The sequence below is a fragment of the Lepisma saccharinum genome, chromosome 2 (genome assembly GCF_977018435.1).
Source record: "Lepisma saccharinum chromosome 2, izLepSacc3.1, whole genome shotgun sequence".
Lineage (NCBI taxonomy): Eukaryota > Metazoa > Arthropoda > Insecta > Zygentoma > Lepismatidae > Lepisma > Lepisma saccharinum.
In genome coordinates, this window is record NC_139230.1 from 54,764,454 (window position 1) to 54,783,293 (window position 18,840).

Genomic DNA, 18,840 nt, shown 5'->3' on the forward strand with positions numbered 1-18,840 from the left:
ATGGGAGTAATTGTTGTCGCATCGTGTATTGCCTAAAGTGGTTCTGGCCAAAGAATGGACTTGGCTATTTTTGTATTTTCCGTCGAGAGTCAGGGAAGGACATGTGAACGGCTTGGTCCAGTTGCTGTGGTGAGAGGAAATTCTCGTGGTATTCTGCGTTGCCAAATTTTTCATTTCGAGTCATTTTTGAAACAGATGGCAGGCACTCTCAACACGGCCAAGCACATCGAAGTCTAATGGTTGCCGCCACGTAGCAAGCGAGTGAGTCTCTGATTCCATGCCTCTCCCTGAAATGCGAGCGAAGGGTGCATGTTGACAGGAAGAGGTGTTGTGTATGATTGGACAAAAATCAGGCATGTAGCAAGTAGCAACCGGTAGCAACACCGCTTTTCTACTCTTGAACTGGAGGCAGAAAGTCTGGGTTTCCTCAAGTCCATTCTTTGGCCGGGCGGACTTTAACTGCATTGTTTCGTCGATAAACGTGTATGTGGCATGTGATGTGATGTTAATTTGTACTCTCGTTGTTCCATTGGGAGCTTTGTGTTTATCATCGCAGTAAGTATCGTACGATGGCAAACAGGAAGGAGGTAGTTTGTAGCCAAGGCAGGAAAATAATCAGTAGGGTTCATGAATATTTTCAAAAGGAAGTAGAAAACAGAGGTCCTTTGGTAAGTGTGCACAAAGTGCAACAGTGTGTGTCTGAAGCTTGTGGAGTGAGTACGCAAACTGTGCAGCGTATTGTTAGGGAAGGCAAAGACAGTCTTGAGGCTTCAGGTTCCACGTCATTTGAACCACCGTGCAAATGAATCAAAAGGAACAGTATCACAAAGGCAATCGATGGTTACGATAAAGATATAATAAGAATTATCCTCGGGTATTATGTAAAGGTGAATATTCGTTCTTGTGGAGGATACTGAAGTCTATGGGATTCAAGTACAAAAAGAGCAACGACGGTAGACGATTTCTCATGGAGAGAGCCGATACCATACACCTGACATATGTCTATTTTTGTACACCAATTGTTTTTCGGTCTCTTGTCAATGAACCTTTTTATACACTTATCGGTATTCTACTGACCCCTAGATGGGGATAATATGCATACTTAGGCCATATGCGAACAATGGGATGTCTGTATTTCATGGTTCTTTCGATTTCAACTCATCTTTCCCGCTACTCTGGCAACGCTATAGTCTCTATCTCTAACCAGCCTGTTTTGTTGCCCTGGATAGGTCGTTTCCCGACTTCCCCTGCCAGCTTCTAGTGCCCACCGTAAGAACTGAAAAGAGCTATAGTAATAACTAATTTAGTTGTGCATAAATTAATTCCCTGCTGCAGTAACCATAGCTTCATAAGGGAGATTTCACACTGAAGTGACAAGACAGAAGTGACAGCTGACATGGGAGTTTTCACACAAAAACAAGTGCACAAAATTGACTAGCTACCCCCCTCCCCTTTACAATCAGAAGAACAAAAACATTCACTGCAGATGTGTAAGAAACAGAACAAGGTGGTGCAAAGCAAGATGTGAGGAAGTGACAAGGAATATGTGAGTAGTTTCATGTAAGACGTTAAAAAAGTTATTGCATCTCATGCCAGAAACATTTAAATCTGGCCCTGATAACAAGTCATAAACAGGAGTGCAAAAATTAACAGCTTCCTCATCTCTGCTGATGAAATTTCACTTGAGTTGTATGTGATTAACAATTAAAAGTAAGAGAATGTTTATAACTTTTACATAACTTCAATATGTGCATTCATGCTTTCAACTGAACTTCCATTTCATATGTCAAACTTCACTCAAAATTATTTTATTTGTGTGTAGTTGTTGAATTTAATATAAAAGGTTGACTGATACTATTATGGAAAGGGGGGGGGGGAGGAGCACAGTGAATACTTCAGCCTATGAAGCCAGACATATTCAGGTGGCCTCTATGGCAGAGTATTTAGCATAGTATACTATGATGCAAGAAGCCACAAGTTCGAACCTTGACCAAGGCATGTCTTCGAATCTGGGACCCCTGGCATTGTAGCCATGGGGGCTGGCTTTTGTGTTCTGTTAACCATGTGGTCAGTCTTGTTATGGTCACAAAAGTATAAGGAAAATACCTTTAGATTTATAAAGAAAAAAATGTTTTTGTTCCAAACATTGGAAGTTTTTAGGGCAAAAAAACTTGTGTAAGTGTTTGTGTGTTTGAATCAAATTTATTTTTCAGCTTCTAATTTTTCTCTTTATAAAGTTCTTTCCAAATGAGAATTATTAGGTTTGATTGTGAAAAGGAACTGTGTACGCTGTATAAACAAATATTTCAAGAGAAATAATAGTATGCAGAGTATTTTTTACAGAGAAATTACTTTGGAAAATAAAATACTTGCACCCTGTGATGTGCTATATAAGTGAGCATAGCCTGCAAGTTCGGAATATCTTGTTCTGTACTGTTTTAGTTTAAGATTGAATGTGCATGTTTTTATTACTTTCATGAGGATTTGCACATAAAAAGGGATAGTACTGATGTTACAGGAATAAATGTTGAGTTTTTTTTTTTTTGTTGTCTTCAGCATTGAAAGTTCTGACTTCATTAGTGTCAATTGCTGCCGATCTATTTAAGAATCTGCAGAGAACTAAACAGCAGTGTAGAGAAGCTGTGGAAGATTCAATTGATAGATCATCAGTTCACCTGCAGAATCTAAATCAAAAGTTAAAAATGCAACAGGCTAAAATGGAACAACTGAATGAAATGTTAACTTCCATATTCGAATCAATCATAAAACACAGATGCAGGTAAGTCTCTCTCAGTTTTATAAATTTTAAAATATAGGTGCAGTACAAAATGTTTGAGTTTCAAGTCCACTTTATGCACAGATAAGCCAATCTGGAGTGGACCTACAGTTTAAAGTGAGATCTGAACCACTGGGTACTGAACCTGGGACCCATTGATTACAAGGTGACAATGTTACCACCACACCATCGAGGTGGCCCACTGCAGTATTATAACAACAGCTTCTGTCTTGTGTAATCATATTTTTGTTCTTGATTCTAAATGCACACAATGTTTTCAATGAGAATAAATATGCATGGATTTAAATGAATAAAATATAGTTGCATGTGTAATATGTGTAACAGTGATATGTATAATTTTGCCATTTGAAAGTAACTCTTGTAAAACCAAAACTACAATTGTTATTTCACATTGTTGCAGACCCATTTATGGGTAGCATTTTGGGTGACAAAAGATTGAAAGAGCTAGGAAAGCATTAACAATGATAAAGATGATCAATCACAGTGGTGCAGGAACAGGTAGTTACAGCTGTCATTGTACTACAAAAATATTTGGGCCAAGGTAAACCACCCTAAACTTGTTTCATTCCTTCTAATAGTTATTACCCTATGCTCTTTTTGTGAGAGCTTTAGGACTCTTCAGACCTACACTGAAGTAATCTCTGGATCATGGAAACACTTGACACCATTGTATGGGTTTGACTGTTTATTGCCAAAAATTTATTACAGTTAATAGTTTTGAGAGAGTGGTGAGTAAACCTCAATTTTTTGTATGAAGTTCAAGAAATACTAAAACTTTATGTTATAGAATTGTGAAAGTCTGTCTAATTCCTGTTCCACACAGGGGCCCCCTTCCTATTAAACACAGGAAGTGCTGTCCCAATAGCCTGTTCCACACAGGTAGTCTCCTTCCTATTAAACACAGAAAGTGCTTCAAATTTATCCAAAATTTGAGCTTTTATACCTACCTAAGGGTTTACTCTCCAACCCCTGGTTATTGCATAATTTCCATATCATAATACAGTTTCATCCTTTTAAGTTTTTTATACATATGTTCATTGATCATTATACAATTTTAAAAGTTGAGTTATAACACATTTCTTTCTTTTATCTTGCTTCACAAAAAAGAAAAATTGTAATTTACAAGTTACATTTATCAGTTGATGCATCTGATTATATACAGGTTAAATGCTTCTTTCATCTAAGCGCTGATTGGGGGAACAATAAATTCGTAATACAACAGTGTTACATTTCTCAACATTTCACATAAGATTAAAGCCGTAACAAACTCTTCAACCCAGCTTGCACCTCTCATAACTTTTCAAATAATTAGACAGGTGCAAGCATTGCCGTCTGGTAGGGGGGGGGCAAGGGGGGCCATGCCCCCCTGGAAAATTAGTCAACAAAAAATTATGTATTTCACACATATAATTTCATTTTAGCCACAATAATATGTGTTAATTATTGCATGAACACCATAAATTCAAATTTAAGCAGTGTGTTTTTTAGGGAACAATATTTTTGGGGAAAATGTGCCTTGTTTGCCCCCCTGGAAAAAAAATACCTTCTTGCCCCTCCCTGAAAAAAATCCTGCAGACATCCATGGGTGCAAGAGTATGCCCTTCAAAGAATTTTATTTGAGTAAAGTGAAACTTTTTTGTCTACATTATCCCTCTGAGATTACACCATTCATCTCATCTGGTGGCTGCAGCTTTCCAGTTCCTACACCCAGACCTTGCAGCATCCTCTTCAATTTTTCGTCTTCCTTTAGATAGTCTACCATTTTTTTAAGGCCCGGGTTCGATACCCTGTGGAGGCACAAGTGGTTCAGATCCCACTTTAAACTGTAGGTCCAGTCCCGATTAGCCTTACTGTGCATAAAGTGGACTTAAAACATCAACTCAAGTCTACCTCCAGGTTCTGACAGAAGTACTTTTCCTTGATGGATTGTTTTCATTGAAATTCATAACATGACCTGTTGATGCAGGTCTTGATTTGTTGTTCTTTTGCAATTCACCTCCCTGATACGATATCCACAGATTTGATGTAGGATATTTCCTCTATAATCAGCCTAACTGTGATTCATCATGCTTTGTGAGGATCCAGGTTTGAACTCCATATGCAAGAACTTTCCTTATCAGTGTTTTAGACATTACCTTCATGTGTCTAGGGAGGAGTTAGATTTCATCTGCTTCAAGAGTTCATAGTAGCTTCTGTTGGTTGTGGTGAGGTTTTTTTTAATATTGGAACCCAGATACTTACAGTGATCAACTCTTTGGAGGAGATATTTTCTGAGGTTCATTGTTTCAGGATGGTTCTTCTTCCTTCCACTATCACGGGCGGTGCCAGGGGCCACGAGGGGGTGCTTGCATGCACCTTAATTTTTTCCACACCCCCTTCAGCACCCCCTACATTCAACTGAAAACACTAACATTAATATGTAATATTATGTCATTTTGTCATATTGAGCACCGAAAGATAGGTACTGAAGTAAGACCGTTATTTTTTTTTTCTTTCGTCAGCATTGTTGCTGTGAATGTTTTTCTTCTTTTGTTCCTTCAAGTGGTCTGTTCATGGTTTTTGATAAATTGCCTATAGCTTAATGTGAGTTATGTTTTTTTTTTTTTGCATTGTTGATAAAAGGTTTGTTTTCTGCCTACTTGTTCTTCCTTACACTGGAGCAAAAATTTCAGCTGCTCGGAAAATTATTTAATGCAAGTTGTAACATGAAGGGTAGTTTTCTTCTTAATATGTTCTATGTATTTGTTCCCCGTAACATGTACCATTTCAAGCTATTTCAAAAACTGTTAGGAAGAGGCCCAATGTTTACGAAGAAATTTTACAGTTCGTTGTTGGGAATAGTGCGGCAGAAGGGATTTTAAAGATGACACAGTTGCTGTGCTCTTTTCGTGTTTTGTCTTGTGGCAGACCGAAGGTATAATGTACAGTCAACGGCAAAGATAATGGTAGGCAAAGACCCACCACTATTTTCATTACCTTTTTATTCTACACTCTGTGTTGTTTTAAGGAATGAAACTACGTTGGTTCGAAACAGGCATTGTTCTCTGCTTATTGACGTTATTATTTCAATTCATTGTCATCACATTGTGTAATACAGACCGAATGAAAATGGTGGTGGACAATTCGTCTACAGTTTCTTTCACCGTTGGGTGTACTATATATTTTGTGCCTTTATTGGTTACATTGAAATGGTACAAAAATTGTGTTTTTAACGGCAGGATGATTTTATTTTGTATTTCACTACATAGTTCAATAAGACTGCAATGTGTATCTGAATGTTTACACTGTATGGCCACTTTCTTGGAGTAGAAGACTTAATACATATCATCATGGACATCCAGGGGGAGGGCAAGGGGTGGGGGCAGCATCCCTAGAAAATGAATGTCAATTAAAGTTATATATTTCACACATATATATTTTAATTTCAGCCAGTAATTTATGTTAATCAGTGGTGGCGATTAGGGATGCAGTTGCCCTCCACTTTTTGCTATTTTTGCTCCCGCACTATGCTAGACCTTATCTACCAAGGGAAAGTAAACTGTCTTTGCCCCCCCCCCCCTCCCCAGTTTTGGCACCTGGCTCCCCCAGTTTTGAAAGGTTGCATGTGTGTTTCATGTTTTCCTTATTTTCAGAATCGCACCCCCTAAATTTCTTTCCACACTCCCTCAGCATCCCTAGATGAATAATCCTGGTGCCACCACTGTCCGCTATACATATATACGGTTTTCTCCTGGAATCCCATTTCTTGAGCTAACTTTTCAAATGAAAAGTGACTCCAGCCATAGTATGTGACCTGTCAATATCATCCACATATGCCAGCATCTGAGTGGTTTTTTAAAACACAGTGCTGCTACTCTGTGTATCTGAATCCTGGATTGCTTTCTCAAGAGCTAGATCAAATAAGACAGGCCAGAGCATAACCCTGTCTCAATCCATTCCTGACCTGTCAAGGTTCCAATAAGCTAGTGTGTATTCGGTGTATTCTAAAAGAGCACTCAACGTTTACCAATGCAACCTCTGCCAACTTTGATCAGTTTTATTAGCTTCTTTGGTGTGCCAAATAACGTCAATAGCACTGTAAAGTTTCTTACAACTTATGCTCTCATATGATGGGTTTTTCAGTTTGTGTCATACCATGATGAGGGGTGTAAGGGGCGATCCTTCCACATAGGACACCCAATTGTCAACCTCACTTCCACGTAGTACACCCTGGACTGCATTTTGCAGATGAACGAGGCTCTGGCGACTGGCACTAGGCCAGTATAATTTTGTGTGTGTTGTCCTTGTGCGTGCTGTGTGTCCCATTACAGCCTCAGCTTTTATCGGAAGTCAGAATATTTTAAGATTTTAGTTATGCAACATTAGAGTTGTTATTTGTAACGATAAGGGGAAAAGCTGCATATTTGGGTCCTTTCTCAAATAGTGTAGTGTTGTGTGTGATGGTGCTATAAGATTGTTGATGATTCTTGTTTGGTATATATGTGAATGGCTGATACACTTGAAAGAATTATTAGTCTGTTTTTCACGTACATCAACAGATGAAGGATATACAGGGTGTCCAGAAAATAAGTAACTATTTTCGTGTTTCAGCCAACTTAGAACTTTCATTCTTTTTTCTTCTTTTGCAGGGTGATTACCTGGCACAATGTTGAGTATTTCTAAATGTGTTGCCATTGTAACATGGCATCTACAGGGTGACCCACGGACCATGGAAACGTACAGAGGACATCAAAACAAACAACTTTTCTCAGTAACATTTTTCTCCTTGGTGCATAGTTTAGGTGCTACACTTGTTCAAAAAAGCCCGTTTTGCCACCTGCATGCTGGCAACCACACAGAACATTTGATTGCATTTGAGACGTCATTTCCTGTCGTGAAGCGATGCATTCCAGGATTGCCAGGAACACACATATTCTGTGAAAAATAACATAGCCACAATCTGCAACATTTTGTACCATAAAACAAAGCAAGAAAACATGGTTCTGTAACCCAACGGGAAGTGAACAAACTATACGAAAAATGGCAGAAAAAAGGAATTCAAATGGAAGTGGTAATATCGAATTTTGTCTCAGCTTGCATATCAAATATTTGCAAATCTCATTGCCAAGTTGGCATCTACAATTTAGTCTATCCACTTCATTCTTCTGATACTCATTGTCTGAGACACACTGAACAGTCAACAAAATAAAAGTGAAAGAACTCAAAATTACAAAGGTAGGGAACATGTAATGTAATGTACAGGGTGTTCATAAAGTCGTGGTACCATTAAAAAAACATAGCTCAGAAACTACATGCAATAGAACAATGCTGGTGATTTCAAAATGAGCTACAACTCTCCATGTTTATATTACATACACCTCAATGTACACCCCTCTAATTGCTCTCAGAACATCAAGGTGGTAATCCACTTTTGCCCATACACAACCCAGCATATCACCAGTAACAGTTAAGATACTCTCAGTTATTCTTCTTTGAAGAGTAGCATCATCTGGAACAGGAGTGTGGTAAACAGAATCTTTGACATACCCCCAGAAGAAGAAATCCAAGGGTGTGATATCAGGAGAGCGAGGTGGCCAGGGAATAGGCCCTTCACAGCCTATCCACCTGCCAGGGAAATGCCTTTCCAGAAGACCTCAAACATCCGAGGAAGACAAAACTTGGGATTCGGGGTATCTTGTTGAAAAATTATGGTTGTCTGGAATTCCTCCCAACTGAGGAGGAAGGTACTGTTCAAGCTACTTTTTTTGTAATGGTACAGGGACTTTATGGACACCCTGTATATTCACGGCTTTATGCAGCAAGGGGCAAAAATGGTTGAAAATAAAGTGATATAAGTAGTAGTAAAACAAGCTCTCCGACGACTGTGTTTATCTACGCACGAGATATAGGCCTACATGTAATAGTTTTCAACATTACTGTGAATGTGGCAGTATATTCCCTGCTGATTCATGATTATGTTGTAACAGCCTAACAACCCATGCTTGTGTGTGTTTTAGCCATAAGTAACAACGTGAACCTCTGATACTTCCATTATCAGCATCACAATACCACAACACATGTATCAGCACAAGTGGATATACAAACCTGTAGATATCAACCTTACAATGGGATTTGCAAATATTTGACATGTATCTGGGTGTAAACAGCCAGATGTAAATTGCAAGTCCAATAAAATTTATTGTTGATGATGATTATATTTGACATGTAGGCTGAGACAAAATCCGATACGTTGTTTTTCTACCACTTTTCGTATCGTTGGTTCACTTCCCCCTTCCCCTGGGATGACTGCTGGTCTTCTGGCTGGTAGGCTGTGTTTTCCTAGATGTTCGGTCTACTGGACGCGATCCTATCTTCATTTTACAGATCATAATGTGGTTGGTAGTCTTTAATTTTTCCCAAAATTTGTGTGTTCCTTGCAACACTGCCATGCACTGTTTCGCCGCAGGAAATGATGCCGCAGATGCTATCAAATTATGTGTGTGGTTGCCAGCATTCAGGCAGCAAAACTGGCTATTTTGAATGACTGTAGCACCAAAACTACGCACCGAGAAAAATGTTGCTGAGAAAAGTTGTTTGTTTTGATGTCCTCTGGAAGCTTTAAGCAAAGAAAATATTGATTTTACGAAGATGACCTGCAATAGAAAAAGTAATACGTTTCCATGGTCCGTGGGTCAGTCAATGGAAAACAGGACATCCTGTATAACTATGAAACTATGTGCTCACTTTAAAAATAATCCCTATAGGCGGTGAGGCATTTGTCCCACCATCCTGGCAGTAGGTCAATAGCAGCCCTGTAGAAGGTGGGCGGTTGCTGCAACAACCAATCTTCCACTGCATCCTTCTTCTCAGCATCCAAGTTGAACCAGCGATCATGCTGTGCCTGTTTCAGCTCATCAAGGATGGCATAATTGCACTAGGACATGTCCAGGCTTTAAGGTGGGGGCTGGAGTGTTTTCCACCAAAATCTGTGTAACAGGTCCCGGACAACATTGGCCATATTCAGATGTGTATTATCATGCAACACCACCACCCCACCCCGGACGATAGCAAACCTGATCTCTTTGATTTGATGGCCTGACACAGGCACGTCAAAGTTTCTGTATACTGCACACTAGTAATGGTTGCAGCTTTCTCACAAAATTTGATAATTTGTGGTTGAAGAACAATGTAAGGAGAATGTGACTGTGGGAACTCTTAATTTCTTTGGTGTGGGTGCTTCCACTGCTGACTTTGTCACTTGGTTTCTGGTTCATACAGATGACACACAGATTCATCCCCCATGACAATTGGACAGAGGGAATCTCTACCTTCCTGGTTGTATTGGAGGAGCATCTATAGTGCCATTCCCATGCAAAACACTTTTTGTTCTCCAGTCAGATTGCGGGCAACCCACCATGCACACACATTCCGATACTGGAGACTGTGTCTCATGATGTTAAACACTGCACAGTGATTTCCACTTGTGGTCTGTGCTCCACTGTACACTGTCGATCCTGTTGAATGATGCCATTTACATATTGGGTGAGGTCATCAATTGCAACAGTAACAGATGGTCCAGGTCGTGGATCGTCCTGCAGTGACGTTCTTCCTTCGTAAAACCTCAGACTACAGTCCTTCACCTGTGACAGAGATAAACAATGTTTCCCATACACTGCCATCATTCAATCGTGAATGTCTCTTGAACTAGCACCTTCTGCCACCAGGAAATACATGACTGCTCACTGCTCTTCCTTACTGGCCTCCATGATATGCTAGACGGCAAGTCACTGCATGTCTGCACTTCACATGGCTCACACCCTCACTGCTTTACACAAGCCTGTGATTCAACTGCCATCCATCAGGCAGGAGTTTTGTAGAACTGCTGCATCTACTAGTTGAGATTTACGAGGTGGCCTGTTTTCCACTGACTGACCCTTATATATTTTATCTGTAAATATTATTGATGGCAATTCATTGAGCTTTTTTCTTCCCCCAGGGATATTGTGCCTGGAATAAGGGCAATCTGTGTTCAGGAAATTGGAATATGGATGAAAAGATTCCCTGATTATTTTCTGGAGGATAAGTATTTGCACTATATTGTTTTAAATATGTATGCACCAGAAGCAGTACTAAGAGTCAAATGTTTAATGGTATGTTACAATTAATATTAGTATAAAGGAAGTAACAATATGCAATGTTAATATAAAGCTTTGCCCATGGCATAGGAGTTGACATAGTCAACATAGGCATCACTAGGTTGAAGTTATTGGGTTGGGAAAGGTTTAAGGTTAATCTCGAGGACAAATTATAATTAGGTGTGTAGATGAAATAATAATAAAAAAAACACCCGAGAAGCTACAGTTTTGTACATTAACCAATACAACTGAATTTAAGGGAATATATGGGATAGTAACGATGTTAAACTGCATTAGATTCTGATCTCAAAAATTAGCTTATTTATTTATTTATTTATTTTATTTATGCTAGTATTATCCTGCTGAAAACCAGCTGGCTGGCCTTAGTACAGCAGTAATACCAGGGACGTAGTTAGGTTGACAGTTCGGGGGGGCCCAAAACTTAAGATATTTTTTTATATCAAACCATTAAAAACTAAAAAAAACTATTAATATACCATATAGGCCTACATAAGTATATGTACAGTATATATATATATATATATATAATATGTGTGTGTGTGTGTAATCTTGTTGGTAAGAAGTAGAGAAAACCCTCTTCCGTGGGTTTAGATATAAAAGGGTGTTGGTATTAGGTGTATGTACAAGTATGACAACGGTGCGAAAATGAAATAATGAGTTCAAGATAGGAATCCCATGTATATTGTTTATACCAGAATCGAATCCGGTGGCCTATAGTGCAAGGTGACACCATTACCACTATTCTATGGGACATGCACGAGTCTTCTGTGGCATCGTACTCTACACATTGGAGAATGTTGACGATATATATGAAATTTTATGCACACATCTAGTTTCTTAAAAGTAATCTTCTTTGCGCGTGCAAAACTGAATATACGATGGCAATAGAAACAACAAAATTCCCGCGCGCTCAAATTATTGCGCTCTAGTCTTTCAAGGTTCGATCCCTGGTAGAAACTCCAAAATTTCTGTGATGGCCTAACATCGTGAGGACAATTGAGAAGCTACTTGAAATCGATATGTAAGCGAATTCCACTCTCAAAACTAGATGGGACTTGATGTGATGACCGAATGGAAAAACACTTCGGAGGCTTTGTCCTTCAAAATTAATTTTACTGAATAACTGTACTTTTCTTTAGAGGACCTAAACATGGCTTTTTTGCACAGTACAATGTTGTTTTCTTTCATCCTACTTTTATAGTTTTTCATTCAAAGGATTCCACTCCCGATGCATGAGCATGACGCACTACGAAACCAGAGGTCCAAGGTTCGGACCTTGGACAGGTGTGGTTGCATCATGTCTCGCATCGGTATTCCTTCGGATCATCATTCAGTCTCTTCGTCGCATTTAACACAAGAGGTAGAAAAGTGGCGTAAAATAACGAAATAGAAATTATTGATTGACTTGGTTCATTTTACTTCACTTTTCTGACACTTTTTGGCTAATCGTGAAGATGAGAATGAGTTAAGATTAACTTGATGAAAGGACCATCACAAAGAAGACACATTCTCAGGCCGGGATTCGAACACTGGACATTCTGCTTCATAGCGTAACCTGCTAACCACTCCACCACGGAGTTGTCAGCCCAAATAGAAATTAAAATTAGAAAATGCCATCGTGAATTTGCAGGAACTGAGTTCACCAGCGAGGGCAAAAGATTTTCGCTCCCACTAGGATAGACAAATAACAGAAAATGCTTGATAAGTAATTTGGCTCTCCATATTTCATGATATTATTATGGAAGTAACTATTATTCACTATATAACTTTGGATTCATTTTATTTGTATGTCTAGTCAACTTTCCCGCCTAAGCAGCAGCCACAGCGTCTGCATTTGCGGGTGGAGGCCAGGGTTGTTAAAGATCCAGGAATTTTAAATAAATTCAATTCCCATCCAGGAGAGAAAATCAGCAAGCGTAAATGGGTTCTGGACCGTAAGGAACCTCTTCATCTGTAACATTTTCAATTTGGTCCATGAATTTTTTTCCAGATGAATTTAATTTCGGTTCAGGAACCTTACTTCCTGAAAAATTTAAATACTGTCAACGAACATTTTTTTCCGGATCAGTTTAAATACGGTCAAAGTTCCGTATTGAAATGAAACAATTCGCAACTTGGTACGAATTTAGATTGTGCGAGAGAAAAGGTTCCGGTCCTATAACGGAATCCTATAGAAAAAAATAGAATGTATGCGTTCCCTAATCTTTAACAATCCCAGGGTTGTAAATGGTCCAGGTATTGTAAATAAATTCATTTCACATCCGGGGGAGAAAATCCTCAAGTGTAAATGGGTTCTAGGTCTCAATTCGGTACAGGAACCTTTTTTTCCGTATGAATTTAAATACGGTGCAGGAACTCTTTTTTTCGGTAAAATTTAAATACGGTCCAGGAACCTTGTTTTGCGGTTGAATTTAAACATATTCCAAGAATCTTTTTTCCAGGATCAATTAAAATTTGGTGCAGGATTTTTTTCCGGATCAATTTAAATACGATCGAGTAACCTTTTTTTTAATGAATCAATACATTACTAGGACCGAATTTAAATTGTGCGAGAAGAAAGGTTCCGGTCCTGCAACGGAACTCAATAAAACCCATAGAACTTATGGGTAGATGGACCTTTGACAACCCTGGTAGAGGCTAAATGATGAAAAATCACAAAATATGCAGAATTTTGAAACATATTATTTCTAGAGCATGCACACTAATATAAAATGTTGACTACATACCTCGTTTCCTTCCTTAATTGAAATGTGACTTATTCTTCATCACATGTGAGATCAACCACCCTGGGAGTCAAACCCGGTCTCCTGTATGGTAGTCGGACACCAATTTAGAAAGTCAATGTGTTGGACATTTGGTCGATCAGTCGATCATACATACTTCAAGTTTTTCAAGAGGAAAACAAGCTGGCAGCTTCACACTCGAAATTTCACTTCGCCTACCCCCGTGGCGGAGTGGTTATCACATCGTGCTATGATGCCAGGTGTGCCGGGTTCGAATTTCGGACTGAGCATGGGTGTTTGTTGTGGCCATTGATCAATTTAATCATATCATCACTCATCCCCATCTTTGCAATTAGTCAAATGTGGCAGAAGTGCAAAGTAAAATGAACCAAATTGATCGAAACTTCACTCGCAATGCATGAAAATGAGATCTCAAGCCTACCGGAATCTCACGTTTACAGAAGCTAACTATGAAACCACTTCTTGGATCAAACTGTTCTTCGAACTAGCTGACAGTCATCAATTGTCGACCAATCAACACAGTAGGGCAAAAAGAAGCAGATGTTTCTTGAAAATGAGTGGAAAGTTACCAAGGAATTATATAAAGTTGGTACATTACAAAGGCTTATTATGGCCTTTCCCTTCATTGCAGGTTATGAGCACAAGGGTTGAGTGTGGGAACCTGAAGGAACCGCAACATCTTTGTCATTCATCTTCCGCCAGAAAAGGGACAAACAGTAGAATTTTGTCTCTTGCAATTTGAAAAGCCGATGTCCATGCTGAACCATAAAGTAATTAACCCAGAAAGTCTTAGCTACCTGCAGTGCATTTCGGCGTGGCCGATAACCAGAGCCAGATGAAGAGAAGATTTTGTGGGAAAGGGTGACCTGGCTTAGGCCCCCTGGTGTGCATGAAGGAAAAGTGTGTTTTCAAAAGGTCCCCGAATTCCCAGAAAGGGACCACCTACCAATGCATCCGTTTGTGTTCATCCAAAGTGTATGTCACCGTAGGATCCGAGTGCTTCGAGTTCTGTCGGTTGCGGGACTTCTTGAGTCTTTTGTCAACATGGTACCAGAGTTTCTTTCTGCCAGGTCGTTGCACCATTGAATCAGCTCTTCAGCTTGAATGGCAAAAGACATGTTGTACGGAGGAAAGTTGCACCGGAAAAAATACCTTCTTAAATACGATGAAACCTGTATAACATCCACAGATATTTATTCGGGGGTGGTCCCTTTGACAAAACATCAATATTCTCAAAATTCTTCGAACGGACTGTGTAAAACATTGCAATACTCCAAAAACTGAACCTGCTCTGCAACACAAGGAAAATGCCTCATTTAGCAATCAATGTGCCTTTGTTAAGTTGGTAAGTTCAGTATGGCACTACATTTTAAATAATGCTCATGGAATAAATCAATAAAGTTTGTTAAATGACAACGACTCCTTACCACAAGAATATAATTATTCTTTACTGATATCCCCTATAACGGTTGGGGGTTAGACGTGCTGACCCCACGTCATCCCATTACTGGTTAAAGATCTCCACACCTCTAGGTAGGATTGTGGGGGGGACTGGCAGTCGGGAGATAGACCAAGGCCCTTCCAGGGCTGTCCAACCATGGGTTATTATATATTTAAAGATGCTTAAATATATGTGCAACCTCACATGTCTTTCCAGTGACATATTGCAAGGGTTTGTTATTGTACTTGACTCAACAAAATAAGCTTACTGTGTGAGGCAGATTCATACGAACCAAAAATACCCAAAATAATAACAATAATAATAATAATAATTTACTTCAAAGTTACAAAAATGTATTTACTTGTTCTTTTTTAAATTTTCGATTCTTCGAAAAGTCTGTTAAGGAGTTGAGTTGAGTTGGTGTTTTTAAGCCCACTTTATGCACAGTAAGGCTAATCGGGACTGGGCCTACAGTTTAAAGTAAGATCCGGACCATTGTGTACCTCCACTCATGTATCGAACCCGGGACCCCTCGATTAGAAGGCAACAACACTATCACTGCGCAATCGAGGAGGCATCGTTTGTTAAGGAGGATTCTCAAAATTGGTCTTCACGATATCGAGAAAAATATGTGACTCAAGAAATCGTAAAGTTTGTGAAGATAATTACTTTTAACACGTTGCGTGTTTTAGACTGTTTCAATAGTAGAATAGATATTTGGTGCGAATAATACTACTTACCCGGAGATATGAGGCATCATATATATGCCACCATTATACTTATTTAGCGTGTATTGCGCTCTGATTCGGGACCAGTTGTAACTGTTTGCATATATGTGGTTTATCGCTGCACAAGCGGTCGTTCTTCAATCTACTCAAGCTCAAAACATTGTTTGGATACAACGGCAACACTCAATGCCCAACCCTGCCTGTTGTTGACTGGTGACTGCTAGGGGTGGAAAGACGGCTCCCTCAAACTTTCGAGAAACAACGAAGATCTAGGTTCCTAGACTGACATCCACTATAGTTAGAACCAGGAAAATGAGAAGGAAATGTGGTTTTGGGTTTGTGCCACTCAAATTAAGAAGAGTGTTTCTAACTGAAAGAAAAAATTACTGAAAAACTATTTTGCAATATTTGTCATTAAAGTAAAATTTTCAGCAAATGTAGAACACTTTGCCGGGGGCATGTGAACGTTTCGGGGGGCCAGTGCCCCCTCGCCCCCTCTAACGACGTCCCTGAGTAATACAAAAAAGTCATAAATTTATAATACTAAAGAAATACTAAATACAATAAGAGATACAATATAATATGAATGATATATACATTAAAGTATACATGATAAGTCATTCAAATAGGCCTGATGAATGATTAAAATACAATTGATCTTTAGGCTCATTGGAAATCATTATAACTACTGACTATGGAGTTTAGAAACTCATTATATTTATAATCTGCAGATGTTGTCAATAACGACCATTTAGTGTGTACTCGATACGGCGTAGTTCGTATAGATATTCTCGATAGAAGCGTAGGGACAGAGTAGTAACCTTCTAAAATTTTCTCAACGAATTTTATATCATTTCTGTTTCTTCTAGCTGAAAGGTATTCAACTTTTAACTTGTTCAATAGGTTATCATAACTATAATATAATTTAAACAGTTTAAATCTAAAATATAAATAGGAAAGAAATTTCTTTTGTATATTCTCAATGATGTCACATTTTCCAACACCACAGGAAAAATTCCATGTCACAGAACTGAATTCCAGAATGGGTCTGACAAATGCCATGTACAAAACTAAGAGAAGGTAGAGGTTGTTTAGACCTTGGCGTTTGTTTATGACCCAACCTGTCAGTTTTCTACTTGTTGACACCATATGATTGAGATGCAGCTTAAAGCTAAGTTTCCTGTCAAGAAAAACTCCAAGATCCTTAACATCTTCTGCAAGACTAAGATTCACATTATCTATGTTATAATTGTAGCAGGAGTGCTGTCTATTGCATGAGAAGGTCATTGCAACTGACTTAGACAAGTTGATAGAGAGTTGATTATCATCTAACCACTTCTTAATTGCATTATTATCTTTTTGTAGTTTATAATGGTCATTTACATCATTAATCTCTGCATACAGCTTAAAGTTATCAGCATAAAAAAGATATTTAGAATACTTTACAACATCTTCTATATCATTTAGAAATAAAATAAACAAAAGGGGACCCAGGGGAGACCCTTGAGGTACAACTTTGTTGATAAAACCAGGTTTTGAAAGAGCATTTTGAAACCTGACTTTAAATAATATGTGCCTAAGATAATTACTGAACCAGTTACAATAAATCGGTCTACAACCATAGTTGCTAAGTTTAGCAACCAATGCTTTATGGTTCACAGAATCAAAAGCCTTAGACAGATCTAGGCAAATAGCATCTAATTGGTGTCTATTGCTAAAAGCCTGAGAGATGTCAGTTAATAATACTGAATGATTTGTACTTATTGATCTCCCAGCCATAAATCCATGTTGGTTGATACTAATCTTATTCTCAAAATTAAAATAGAGTGATTTGAAAACAATTTGTTCAAACAACTTACTAAAAATATTAATAATTGAAATAGGTCTAAAATTAGATACCTCAGTGTTTCCTCTCGCTTTTGGATAGGAATAATTGTTACTTCTTTCCACATTTTAGGGTATGTACCACTTGATAGAGACCTGTTGAAGATGCTGCACAAAATGGGAGCAAGTAAATTACTGCACCCCTTGAAAATATAATTAGGAATGCATTGAATGCTGGAATCAGTTCTGGGTTTAAGTTTACGAAAAGCATCTAAGATTTCCTTTTCATCAATAACTGGAGGAAATATTGGCATAGTAGACTACTCTTTATTTACATAATTACCATTTGAAGGAAGAGAACATTTCACAAAATGTCTCAGCTATATTTTGTTTGTCAGTTAAAATTCCGTTAACAGGATCCAGGATACAAGAATCACTGGATGTTAAAGATTTAGCTTTTTTCCAAAATGAATTTTTGTCATGCATAATTAAATTTCGCATTTCTTTTCTTCTTTACTGCTTTCCTAATAGACACAAATTTAAAAAACCATGAAATGTTTTTTGTCACAAAATATTTAAAATAATTATTTTTTCTTTTTGTTCAGCAATCTTTTAATTTCAGATGTGAAGCAAGGGGATGTGAATTTTTGATTGCTAGACTTTCTAGTTGGCACATTATCATTAATGACCTGCACAACAGATAAATGCAAAAGTTCTACTAATGAATCTAAATCTAGGCTGGTATCTATGAAGGATACCTTATTTTCAAGATCTTTATAAAGTTGAAGAAAATTACATTGCTTAAAAAAATATCTAAAAAACTGGCCTGATTCTGATGATTTATCAGAACTTGTGTGAGGGACATGAAAAGGTAGATTCACTAAAAACTGAGGATGATATATATCAACCTTGGACACAGGAGGAATTGAATAATTAAGTTCAATACTTACAATATCAGTGATGAAGAGATCCAATGTAGAAAATGGATTGTTTGAATTGTAAGGCTTACAGTACTGTTTACATTCAAGAAAGTCTCACAACTCTAAAATTTTCATTAATTTTCATTAACCTGTGGGATACCCCTTCCAACAAACTCCCAGTTGATATGAGTGTTAAAATCACCCAAGTATAATTACCTTTTCTTTTCTACCTATAAACTTCTTAATGACAA

The 18,840-nt window shown here is 38.2% G+C and overlaps 1 protein-coding gene across 2 annotated transcripts in view; it reads left to right on the forward strand.

Moving 5' to 3' along the window:
* Nucleotides 1-18,840, forward strand: part of LOC145984433 (cohesin subunit SA-2-like) — a 211,787-nt gene that overhangs the window by 80,221 nt on the left and 112,726 nt on the right. For both annotated transcript variants that reach the window (XM_083118095.1, XM_083118096.1), the window contains 2 exons: nt 2,557-2,779; nt 10,773-10,926. In XM_083118095.1, the coding sequence (XP_082974221.1) occupies nt 2,557-2,779; nt 10,773-10,926 (377 nt within the window). The remainder of the gene's footprint in view (nt 1-2,556; nt 2,780-10,772; nt 10,927-18,840) is intronic.